This window comes from Heptranchias perlo, chromosome 39, assembly GCF_035084215.1.
Source record: "Heptranchias perlo isolate sHepPer1 chromosome 39, sHepPer1.hap1, whole genome shotgun sequence".
In the NCBI taxonomy this organism is placed as follows: domain Eukaryota; kingdom Metazoa; phylum Chordata; class Chondrichthyes; order Hexanchiformes; family Hexanchidae; genus Heptranchias; species Heptranchias perlo.
Genome location: NC_090363.1, coordinates 3,172,029 through 3,184,635, shown reverse-complemented (window position 1 = coordinate 3,184,635; position 12,607 = coordinate 3,172,029). Strand labels below are relative to the sequence as shown.

At 40.8% G+C, this 12,607-nt stretch overlaps 1 protein-coding gene across 3 annotated transcripts in view; it reads left to right on the top strand.

Moving 5' to 3' along the window:
• Nucleotides 1-11,794, top strand: part of LOC137305079 (carnitine O-acetyltransferase-like) — a 29,791-nt gene extending 17,997 nt beyond the window's left edge. For all 3 annotated transcript variants that reach the window (XM_067973858.1, XM_067973857.1, XM_067973856.1), the window contains exons 10-15: nucleotides 1,074-1,193; nucleotides 2,276-2,398; nucleotides 4,858-4,993; nucleotides 6,593-6,655; nucleotides 7,762-7,899; nucleotides 10,504-11,794. In XM_067973858.1, coding sequence (XP_067829959.1) covers nucleotides 1,074-1,193; nucleotides 2,276-2,398; nucleotides 4,858-4,993; nucleotides 6,593-6,655; nucleotides 7,762-7,899; nucleotides 10,504-10,719 — 796 coding nt within the window. In that variant the 3' untranslated portion in view covers nucleotides 10,720-11,794. The remainder of the gene's footprint in view (nucleotides 1-1,073; nucleotides 1,194-2,275; nucleotides 2,399-4,857; nucleotides 4,994-6,592; nucleotides 6,656-7,761; nucleotides 7,900-10,503) is intronic.
• The last annotated feature ends 813 nt before the right edge of the window (nucleotides 11,795-12,607 follow it).

The following is a 12,607-nucleotide window of genomic DNA, read 5'->3' as shown; positions in this document are numbered from 1 at the left end:
AGATAGTGGAATGGAGCTGCATATTACAGCTGTAATTTGCAGCGCAAGATTCTTTTCATGCTCCTACACCCCAGAACTGTAGTTCCATGGGGGCTAGAGAGTTGAGAGAATAAACTCAGTGTAGAAGACTCAAAATTACTGTTGTCGATATTAGAGGACAATTTCCTAATGTGTTTGTTTCAAATGCCTCTGTCTGCTGTTTTAATGGAGACATTAATCTGTTTATTTCAAATAGGTTAAGTCCTCCGTTAGGATAATAGCAGAAGAAAGTCACGTGAGCATGTTTGGCACTCACTGTTGGTCTACCAATGTCACCAACAGTGTATTGAGACATCATTATTAACTTTTTACATTATTCACGAATGGTTATTCCTGAAGGATTACTATACAGTGATGAGTAGAAATTGGACCAAAGTTTTCTCTCAGTGTTTTTAATTTGACAGGTACGATTCGATCCAATCTGCAGATGTACAGACCATTTAATACTGCACGGAGTAGCTTTAGAATGTTTTTACCAATAAACATGGCTCCTGTTTGGTCAGGAATGATTTTATAGTTGTAGAAATAGCAGAACATTCTGACATTGTTATTCAGGGTATATTTGGAAATCAGTTTAATCTGGTAAATGTAATGAACTTACAGTAAAAAAATATGACTGTTTTATTTTTAATCAGTCTCAACCCCCAAATGGGGGGTTGTAAGTTTAACTCCCTGGGCAATGTCCCTATGGGGATAGTGGGCAGGGTTGGAGCACTGAATCCAAAAGTCAAAGTGAGGTTTGGATGGGTCAGAACCAGTTTTAAGGCAGGTTACTGGATGTGCCCCATCTCCCACTGGATGGGGAGAGAGTAACACATCCTCTGATTGACCTGAACAGCAGCTGTAGCCAGTTCCCATAACTCAGGCTGACTTGACTTCTCCAGGGAATGAGTTGATAAATATCATTTAATGAACAGCATTATCTTTATATAATACTTAACTTTTAAAGAGATTGATGCCATGCTGTGGTATTTTTAATCAGTGTTCTTGTTTATAGAAGATAAAAATCTTTAATTCATGTATTGCCTTTATAGTAAGGACCCAGATACAGTTCGAGCTCCAATGATTCCTCTCCCATTACCCAAGAAACTTTATTTCTACATAACTCCAGAGATAAAAAGGGACATTGAGCATGCCAAACAGAACCTGGACATGTGAGTATTGTAGCTGGCAATTGTGTGTGTGTGTGTGTGTGTGTGTTTGTGGAAATGGACGCCAGTAATGAAAGAAAGCCCAAGTGTTTAGTATCTGTTATTCAGCTGTCATTTTATTTGAGCGCTATGCGTCACCCCTCTAATCTAAACAGAAAATGCTGGAAATACTCAGCAAGTCAGGCAGTATCTGTGGAGAATGAAACAGAGTTAACATTTCAGGTCGGAGACCCTTCTAGTTAACGTTTCAGTTTGACGACCCTTTGTCAGAAGGGTCATCGACCTGAAATGTTCGTTCTCCACAGATGCTGCCTGACTTGCTGAGTATTTCCAGCATTTTCTGTTTTTACTTCAGATTTCCAGCATCCGCAGTATTTGACTTCTGACCCCTCTAATGTAGTTTTCCTCTTCCTTCTCGTTCAATGGATTCAATGCCATCCTAAATACACAAAAGTTCTCAAAGGAGGAAGATTTTCTCTGTGTTCTCAGTGTGGTGAAATTGTAACTGTATAAAGAATAATTTTTATAACTGTATAAAGAATAATTTTATGAATTTGCTGCACGTAGTGTATGGAGGAAATCTTTCCCTCGGAGAGTCTGCCCAGAAGCCATGTATTCTAAATCGCATAAAGTTGGTGTTGCAATGAAATTATTTCTGACAATTTGAAAGTCTTATGATCAATATTTACCATTTTGTTTAACCTTTAATGGTGCTCGCCCTTCATTGATTTGCCAGGTTTCTGTAATAAGCCCGTTAGTTAATAGACAACTGCATTCCTGCAAATAATAATGTTTGGTTAATGGGGATGATTGGATAAAGGGAATGGTTTGCATGCTGCAGGAGTGCTCCTATGACGAGGTGTCGACTGAAGCAAATACAAAGATCGTGTTATAGATCAATTCTGCCCATAAAGCATTGGGACCACACGTGGGTCTCTACGTATTGGTTCTGATGCAAGCCTAGAATTTCATTATATCACCCCTATAGAACTCCTAATTCAAGCATAGCTTTTTCTTAGAAAGTTAGTTAAGAATTGTAAAATATACACTCAGCTGAAATTGTGCTTTTTTGCTTTTTGTTACAGTTTAGTTAATGACTTGGACATCAGCTGCTTCACCTATAGGAACTTTGGCAAAGACTTCCCCAAACTACACAGCATAAGTCCAGACTCCTTTATTCAGATGGCACTGCAGTTGGCCTATTTTCGGTACGTACTCCATGTTGGAATGAGTAGCCTCAAGCCATCATTCAGATGATGTTGAATTTAACTCTGTATAACTGGTGAGTTCACTTACTGATTTGGTGTACTCTGTGATCAAAGTTCATTCAAAGGTTCCTGGAACTGGATGATGTCAGGAGTTGTACTAACTCTCCCAGTCTTGACTTCTTCCTGATAAATTGGGACCTCCAGAGACTCTCGTTCATGTTTAAATTTACATTTGTTTGAATTTTTGTTCAACTTTTTAAAACAAATTCCTTATCTGACAGCACTTTCTATGGTCTGTTTATAAAGATGGGTGAAACAAGTATTCTTTTTAAAGCAGTAATGCTCTTGTTTAAATCCAGGAACCTGCATAACCATTTTGCTGTGTGGTAGTGGGCTGCTGTAGGTTGGTTGGCTCCTTCAGAAGGAAGTGGAATTCCCCCTCCCAATTCCCCCTCCCCGCACACGCACATCTCCGAACATCAGTCTCTAGTTGGGCAGTGATTTATATCTAGAAACATTTTGCAGAAATCCAGTACAGACTCCAGACTCTCCCGGGCTGTATTTGCTAGGGTTGATAAATATCCCACAACCAGCGAAAGTGTGTTTTTGTAACAAAAGATTCAGTGTCTTAAATTGTGAGGGAAATGGGGATATTTTTCATCTTTCTGGCTGGTATCTGCATCAAATATGATGTGGTTTAAAATCTCGGTAATATTTTACACTGCCTCAATGTGCTTTCACTTCTCCTTTGGAAAAGCACCCCCTTCCTGCAGAAGTATAACAACAGCAGCTCAGACCAAGGTCAGGTCATTAATGTTAATTAATGCTAAATTACAGGCAAGTTGAAACTGAGGGCAGGGAATGCTGTACATATTAAATTCACTTGTTATACAAAACTTAATTCCACCTTCCTAAGTTGGATCTGAACTAAAGTCGTTGAGGTCAAATGATGACCTGGGCTATGTACAAACTAGTTGTCTCTTTTTTATACTATTATTCTTCTCCCTCTCCTAGTTGAAGCACCAGTTTTCAATGTTATATTAATTTCTGGAGGAGATCTGGGTATAATTCTGATCCTCGCCAGCCAGATGAGCGCACAAAGCAAACGGGGAGGAGAAATAATCTGTTTCAAGCTTCAGTTAGTTTAATTTTCATCTTGACTTATCCTTTCATTGGTGCTGCCCATTGAGTGATGACTACAGCTGCTGCTCAGTCCACCTGCCTCCAACAATCTATTTCATGGTCTGCCCTGAACTATGTTAAATAAGTCTCCCAACTTCTCCTTCCATTGCCAGTTTAGGGTGCTGGTGCCCAGATATGCAACAAACATTATGGGGGTGATTTTAACCCCCAAGAAAGGGTGGGTTGGGGACGAGTGGGAGTTGAAAATAGTTGTTTTTTTGGGTCGCAACTGCAAAATTTTCAGAGTTTGCAGTCCCAGTGGGAAGCCTGTATTTTACACGCCCAAGTTAAACCTGGAAATAAAGCCGGGTTGCGGTTGCGACCCAAAAAACAACTATTTTCAACTCCCACCCACCCCCAACCCACCTCTTTTTGGGGGTTAAAATCACCCCCTATATCAAAGCTGTGATGGCCAGTTGATTAGGGACATACCTGTTCCTTGGGCTGTTGTTTAATTCCCGTCCAGATAACGTGCATCTCCTTAATGTGTCCACCATCTTGTCATTGCCCAAGACACCTTCTGCATCAGGCTGCTTAGATGATGAAGCAGATGATTAGCACATGACCCTCTTGGAGAATGCTGAGGTTGTGGGGGCTGTCTGTCCAGTACCAGCAGCTCTCAAAAGGCTGTGCTTGGTTTTTTTTTTAGCAAAATGGCCCATTCACGGATGGGATGTGGGATGTTGGAGACCATGCTGAATGAGGCATGGTCCTGTTTGGAGTAGACGGCCATCCAGCAATAAACAGTGGAATTTTTCAGTAGGCCTCCCTTTTGAAATGCCTGTTTCACCTGAGCACTGAGCATCTGGTTCGCTGTTTAGGCACATTATGGGGCTTCCCCCTCACTAGCTTAAAACTCTGGGACTTTATGATCCCAATGCACCGTCTGAGTGCAGGTTATAAGCACGTGAAGTTCTTTGGGCCCACATTTACTTGCACTACACGTGGGGTGTAGAGTAGGCCTTCCTGCCTGATAACATGAGGCTCTAACAGTTGAAACACCAAGGCCGCATTATTGATTCCCATGTGTCTGTCTTATACTAGGACATGTTCTGAAGTTTCATTTCAAAGTTGGATAATGATTGTGTTTAGGCAAAGATGGATTTTGTCTGAAAGTATAGATTGTAGTTTTAACTTGCAGCAAACCCAAACTTGTTTGGCACGAAGTTGAAAATGCCAGCTTTGCTTTGAAGCCATCTATTCTGAGTTTGTTATTAAAACTGGCTGGTTATTTGGCCCTCCCCATTACTTTTACACCTCTTTATTGATACTTTCAGAATGTACAAGGAGCTGTGTGCCACATGCGAGAGCGTTTCACTGAGAAACTTCCACCTGGGACGCACTGATGTAATCCGTTCATCGTCTGCAGATTCCTTGGAGTTTGTGAAAACAATGGATGATACAGAAAAGGAGGTACTTTGTCATCAGAAATTATACAGAAATGGGATTTCTTTTTTCCCCTTTAAATTAATTTCTGATCCCTTGGAATAGCAGTAGTAGAAATTTGACGGCTTTTTAAATTTGGGCGATTGCAGTAAAATAAAATGATTGTGGCCTTGAAATTGTGCGAGGCCATTACCAGCACCCACTGTAACTCTGAGCAAATTGCCAAAGAAGCAAGAACACATTGGCCATTTACGCTGTTTCTGGAAGTTCCACTGATTTCCCGCTGAGTTTATGGTGGGAAATCGGGAGAACCCTTGCGGAATTTTCAGGCCAGCTTCTCTACTTGTTCTGTATACGCAGTGTATATTTGGCTACAGACTGCATCAGTATCGTTTTATATCTCAACTGAGAAGTCTAGGAACCATCCTGCAAAACATTTCCAGTGAGTTTGACTTTTCTGATGTTATTGCTTTCGAGGATGGGACACAGATGTAGAGGCAAAAAACCTATGATAGATGTCCTGTGCACAAACACCCGGCCACTAGTAATGAAATCATGAATAAAGTATGACTGTGCATATCTTTACTCACAAGTGACATCAATCAAAAAATAGCCAAAGTAGAGATGAGCACAATGCTTGTGCAGCCTTCTGGAAGCTTAAAAACCCTTGGAAAATAAGCTCTGCTTCATTATTTTCACAGCTTCCTGCCTTGCAATCTGACTGTCTGTCATGAGAGCTGCAGTCCTTTTCTCTATAAATGAATTTCTTTGCGCTTTTCAAGGTGAAAGGTTCTAATGATGGAGAATGGGCAACCTTTACCCATTATCAGCTCCTGGTGTCAACATCATACATTGCCAGATCAGGTATAGCAAGGTATACCTGATGTAAAACAATCAATGCTCCTCACATGATTTAGCTCCAACCATAGAAGTGCCACTCCTGTTGTACCAGTGTGAATTTTTGGACTTCCCATACTAGCTGTCCATCTGGTCAAATTGTGGGCCATTTTGTGCTCTTGGCTTGGGATCCACGAGAAACTGGTTTGGAAATACCTGAACTCACTTTACATTGGGAGTACCAGAACTCCTTTTACAGCTGACAGAGAAATAACACTTTCATCATATCAGTGTGGGATGAATTGAAACTTGAGGATAATGGGCATCATTCGGTCTTCCAGGAATGATGGACTCTTGGACAGACACTTGACCTGTTACACCACCAACTTTTGGATTATGTTCAGAAACTGTCTTTCAGCACAAGCTTCATAGGATTGAGCATTTAAGAAATTATTACTGTTAAGAAGTTAAAAGAGAGCTAATATCTCCAACACTCCATGAGTAAGAATGACCCAAGCTCCTTTAACTCAAGTACATCTCAAGACTGATGAGCCATGTCACCAGCATTAAATGTTACACCCAAGATGCTACGGTCCAATCAGATGGAAACAAACTGATCACATGAAGTTTTGCAGCTGATGTATGTGAGGGGCATTAAATACACAAGAAATCCCTCCACTCCAACATGCTACAACACAAATGATTGCAAAGCAATATTTTTCCAAATGCATTTTTAATATTGTACAGTTCAACATGATTAACATTATATACTTTTTCCTCTAATACTAGGTAGGCCAGAAGATAGCAGCATTGAGGAAAGCTGTTGATTCCCACAGTGCTTACACAGACATGGTAAGAGTAGATCTGGGGAACCTGTACCCAAAATATTCAGTGAAATCTGTGTGTAGTACAGTTCTGTTCTTGGTTTGGCCTTTCTTGTTGATACTTTGTGATCCAGTTACCTGAGAGAGGGTAGGACCAATGACCAAGGAAACTCCAATTAACTTATTGGACTGGGAAAGATTGTTTCATCTACGACCTTCTCGAGACAGAGTTGAGTGGGTGAGGGGGAAAGGGTTGATGAAACTTGTGGGAGAAGAAAGTTAAGGCTCAATGAAAGTAGGCTGAGACATCCGTCAGAATATAGAGCTATAGAAAAGGGATCCGAACATGATGGGGGTGATTTTAATCCCCAAGAACGGGTGGGTTGGGGGCGGATGGGAGTTGAAAATAGTTGTTTTTTCGGTCGTGACAACAACCCGGCTTTATTTCCGGGTTTAACGTCAGCGTGTAAAAGTCCAGGCTTCCCACTGGGAATGCAAAGTCTGAAAATTTAGCGGTGGCGACTCAAAAAAACAACTATTTTCAACTCCCACCCACCCCCAACCCACCCGTTCTTGGGGGTTAAAATCACCCCCCAGATTTCTGAAATGAGATAAATAATGAGGTACAAAAGACATAAATGAATCTGAGGAAGTGACAATGACTATAAATCAGACAAGGGAACTTATAAGTAGTGATAAGGACAAGGCTAAGGCCATGGCCGCCCATTGAGGAAGGTGGGGGAAGTCCTGGCTATTTTTATATCTTGGCCAGTATATTGGTATGTGCAATATTATAGCCGCTGATCCCTTCTCCCATTATCAATGGTTAGCATTTAAGTCTGTGTGCAGCCATGTGACTTTAATCAAACCTAGTTATTATATAACAGTGTTACAAGACTTGACCTTCTATTGTGATATAGGTCATAGTTGATGAAAAATAATAGCGCTTCTGATGGTTTTTACACTCGTTATAGCTCAAGCATCTAGGTGCGAGATTATGGGCTATTGTTAGACCTTGCATTATACAGATAACTGGATAGGACCATTGAAGCAGTGAGTGCTTATCAACTATCCTAGTAACTCGTACAGAATGTTTCTCTTTCAAATAATGTACCCATTTTATTTTTCTCACAGGCACTTAAAGGAATGGCGATTGACAGGCATTTGTTGGGCCTGAAGCTACAGGCTATTGAAGAAGGTCTGAGCGTGCCGGAAATCTTCATGGATACATCTTTTGCTGTGGCAACACACTGGAGGCTCTCGACAGGGCAGGTGTGTCTAAGCTGGGAATAGGGAATAATGACAACTTTACTGGCGTTTACAGCACCATCTGAACCCTCAATGAGATTACAGCACAGCAATCACTCCCAGATATTCTTCATTGTCTCATTTTCAAAGGCCCTGTGCCAACAATCGGGTCTCACACGTAGCCAGTGCCCATTGGACAATTGCGGGTAGCGTGCCCACGATTTTCTGAAATATCTGGGCTCTGTGCAAGATCCTGCCAGTGGCCTAATGCCTTGGAAAATTTACCCTTCCACATATTGAGACTGTTTGAAGCAATCTGATCCTATGATCATTTGAAGTCGTGGGTCTTAAGCCTTATAATTTTACTTTAGGAGAAAGTAGCTAATTTTAAATGAAAAATAGATTTAAATGAACATGAGCCCCTAAAATGTATTCTTGTTTGAGGATCTTTGTGGTTAAATGTGAGATCATAATTTAATTTCTAATTAAAGATCGTGAGGTTTAATTTACTTTTCGTGACTAATGCATTCAAGCTAAATTCTTAAAATACACAGACTGGAATTGAACACAAATGTGTTAACCAGTGCACTGAAACGGACACAGAGGGGAAATTAAATCTCTGAGACTGCTGATTAATAGAGTACCCCATTCATGAACAGACAAATCTATTTTCAGTTGTTTCTTGCTATTTGTGGGATCTTACTGTGCACAGAATGCCTAAAGTGTTCATAGCAATTCTTGTATGTGAAGCACTTTGGTTGAAATGCATCATCCAGTTACATGTGTGCTGTCATATAGTTAAAATCACACGGTTCTTCTGGGTTTTCTCTCTCCTCAAAGAAAACAAAATTCCAGATAATTTTTAATGAAGACAAAGCCTTTAGTACATCTCCTTCATTGCTCTCAGGGTAGGGAGGCAATTAAAGGAAGAAAGAATGAACTTGCATTTATATAGCGCCTTTCACCTTCTCAGGATGTCCCAAAGCACTTCACAGCCAAATAATTACTTTTGAAGGGCAGTCACTGTTATGTCGATGAAAATGGTAGTCAGGCCTCACAAACCGCAAATAAGATCAATCTGTTAATGGTGGTGGTTGGAGAATAAAATTTGGCCGGAGAACGCTCCCGTTCTTCTTCAAATAATGCCATGGGATATTTTATGTCCACCTGAACAGGCAGACAGAGCCTCGGTTTAACATTTCATCCAACAATGCAGCATTCCCTTGGAAATGACACTGAGGTAGACATGCCCTCAGCACTGCATTAAAGTGTCAGCCTAGATTAAGCACTCCAATTGGGATGGGGCTTGAACCCACAACCTTTTGACTCATAGGAGAGAGTTCTACCAAATGAGTTAAACTGAGTCATGGGAGGGGAACTTGCAAAACCAGAGGAAATGTACAAAATAGGAGACTAGATCATTTACAAATTATGATTGTCTATATGGGCCACTGCAAGATCACGCTATTTGGTACAATGGATAAAGTTAAAATTATCTCTGAAATTGAACTTTACTGGAGAAATGCTGAAAGTAATGAAAGTTCTCGGTGAATGTGGAACTAGATTTTTTTTTTCATTGGCTATGAATGAACAGGAAATCCAGCCTGTAATGTTCACATGACTCATTACTGAGCACTAAACTAGTCTGGAACTGTTACAACATTTCTGGTCAGGCACAATTGGAGGACAGCAGAGATTGGCTGTCATCAGATTCACTATTTCAAGCTGGTGCAAGAAAAGAAACTCTTGCATTTATGTAGCACCTATCACTTTGGTCAGGAATATCTCAGCGCATAAAGTGAGTTACTTTGAATGCAGCAGGCATTTTATGCACAGCATGGTCCCACAAACAGGAATGAGGTAAATGACCAGTTGATCTATTTTTGGTTATGTTGGTTGAAGGAGGAATGTTGGCCAGGATGTTGGGAGAACTAACTATTCTTCTTAAATCTCTGGGGCAGACAGATAAGGGCTTGGTTTAACATCTCACCCGAAGGATGGCCCCACTGACAGTGCAGCATCTGCTCAGTACTGTACTGGACTGTCAGCCTAGAGAAGTGTTTGGTTCTGGGAGTGGAGCTTGGACCCATAACTTTCTGACTCTGTACAGAGCCGAGCCAATCTCACCATGGCATTGGCCGCAAGTTGCAGTCTAAGGTACCGTCCCTCCTTGTCACTGCCTGTGCCTAATTTGCATGTCACTAGTTTTCTGGTTTGATGAGGAGATCTCCACATTTGTAGTTGAGCTGCGTATTTTTATTCTTGTGGCATCTTGCTAACCACAACCCTCATATCGATTTCTATATGTTCTTCTCTGTGACTTATGAGCTCTGCTAGTCCAATTTACTGACTGTGATCCAGTCTATGATTAACTCTGGTAACCTCTGCAGTCATCCAGGATCAGACACTTTGACCTAGGCTCCATCTCGGACACATTGTACTGTCTCAGTAAGGAGTAAAGCTGTGAAGATGGGGGTGGTGATAGCAATGTGTGGTTTCAGTTTCCTGAGCTTGCACAGTCCAAAATAATGAGCCTGGTAGAGGTGGAAGTAGTTATGTACTGTGTATGTGTTAGCCGTTTTGATGTCGAAAGATTGGCCTTAACGTTGAATCTTTTTTCCTGTATAGGTGCCCGCCAGAACTGACTGTGTGATGTGCTTTGGTCCCATGGTGCCTGATGGATATGGTGTCTGGTACAATCCCCTAGAAGATCATATCAATTTCTCTGTCTCTGCTTTCAACTGTTGTGAAGAGACTAATGCAGAATCGTTTTCAAAATCTCTGGAGGCCGCTCTATTGGACATACAAAACTTAGTTTTAGAGCCATCTAATCAGACTGCATAGGAGAATCCTGCAGGAAAAGTCATTCTCCTGTATGAGCACAATACAGCCTTTTATTGAGAAGTCACCTTGTAAACTGAACCAAATTGGTTGGTTAAGGTAGATGGCTGTTTGATCCAGATGACCCAACAACTGAATTGTTAGCCGGTACCCACTGTAATGCCTATTTGTAAGATGCTGGAGGCTGCTTAAGGCCAAGAATCTTCTTTCAGTCCCAGTATTCAAAGGTCAAAGAGTAATGTGTCCTTCTTCCCATAATGTGTCTGATGAAACCGAAGTTGTCAGCTGTATAGTAAAAAAAAAATTACGTGTATATTGCATTTATATGTTACAAATGAGATGTATTTGTGTGGATGTAAGAGATGGGAGGATGGGCTTCCTTTATTATCTCTGTTGGATTCCCTTTCATAACATATTTAGTGACTGATGTTGTCTCTGGCACATTAACATGTGAAGGTACTGATTTCACTGTATGGGACAGTGTATGTGTGCAATATAAGCCTGTTACAACTTTATGTTAAATGCAGTGATTTGTCTTTTGTCATCTTTTATGCACATGTTTTGCACCCTGTAATTGCCTCACATCCACCGTCTAAAGGTGTGGTACAGTAAAGGTCTAATGTAGCACTGCACACTATTTTTCTGATATTTTGCCAGGTTTCATACACCACTCATTCTCCACTACCAGCCCTTAGGCCCTCAGATTTCACATTTTGCTTGCAGTAACATTTATGGTTATTTTTGTGTTGTAAGCCCCTCTGTACTGGGATCTGGATTGTCACTGCCATTACTTTAGAGCTCTACCAGCCACTAAGACTTTCATCCTATGTATTTGGGTTAAATTTGAAGCTGGATCCCAAAGTCGAAGAAAAGTAGTCACCATCCCTAAAAATGGAATTTTTCAAATAGTTTGCTCAGTTACACTGTTTGACTTTGAAGTATATGTTTCATGCAAATATTCAGACACATTGCTGCACTGGGGTATGTTGGTGCTTGTCAGTATTGTGAACACTATTCTACTATTAACAAAAAGTGGTGAGATGTAACAACATTTTAAATAAATAGTTTTGTGCAACTATTTTTTCTCTTCCCCATATATTTTATTGGCATCCAAATTGAATAATTTTGCTGTATTTGAATGCAAATGTGAAATTGAGACTGGCTAGGGAACTCAAGTTTGGCTCCCAGTCCAAGAGGCTGTAAGCTTGTTCCATCCAGAACAAATATCCTGAGGCTCAGAAGATGGTTGTTGATTTTCTTTCATGCTACATGGTACATGAAGCATAGCTGTAGCTCACCAAGGTGAAGGGGCACACCTTAGTCTCGCTGTAGCTTGCTTTTGGTCCCTATTCTGTGCTTGTTGGAGGCTTTAGGTTTTAACCAGAAATAAAGTTTTATCCCTTGCATAAAATCTTCATTTAAACACAATTTTCTTTGTATGTTTGCCAAACAATTAATTTGATGATACCATTGATGTTGAAATGTATTAGTGTAAAGTTCTCTCACTGCAAGTTGCAGTTCTGAACACCACAAACCATAAAGGTTAAGTTTCAATCCCTAAGCTGTGTTGATTTAGCTGACCCCAGCTGGTACAGTGGTGAGAGCGTTACAGTTGGCCACAGTGGCCCTCCGGATGGTATGGGGAAATCAACCTATATGCTTCCTCCTGACCTTCATCCAGTGACCTCTACTGGAAAGTATGCATGTGTGAATGTTGAACAAGGACAGGTTCAGACTTGACTGGAGCTCATTTTCAAGGCTCACACCTGAAGACAACTTGGATGGATAAAGTACTGGTGTATTCTTGGCAGCGAGAAAACTGTAGCCCAGCAAAGTTGCCACCTTCAGGAAGGAGAACAATTGAGTTCTTTGATGAAGTAACGGAGAGGGT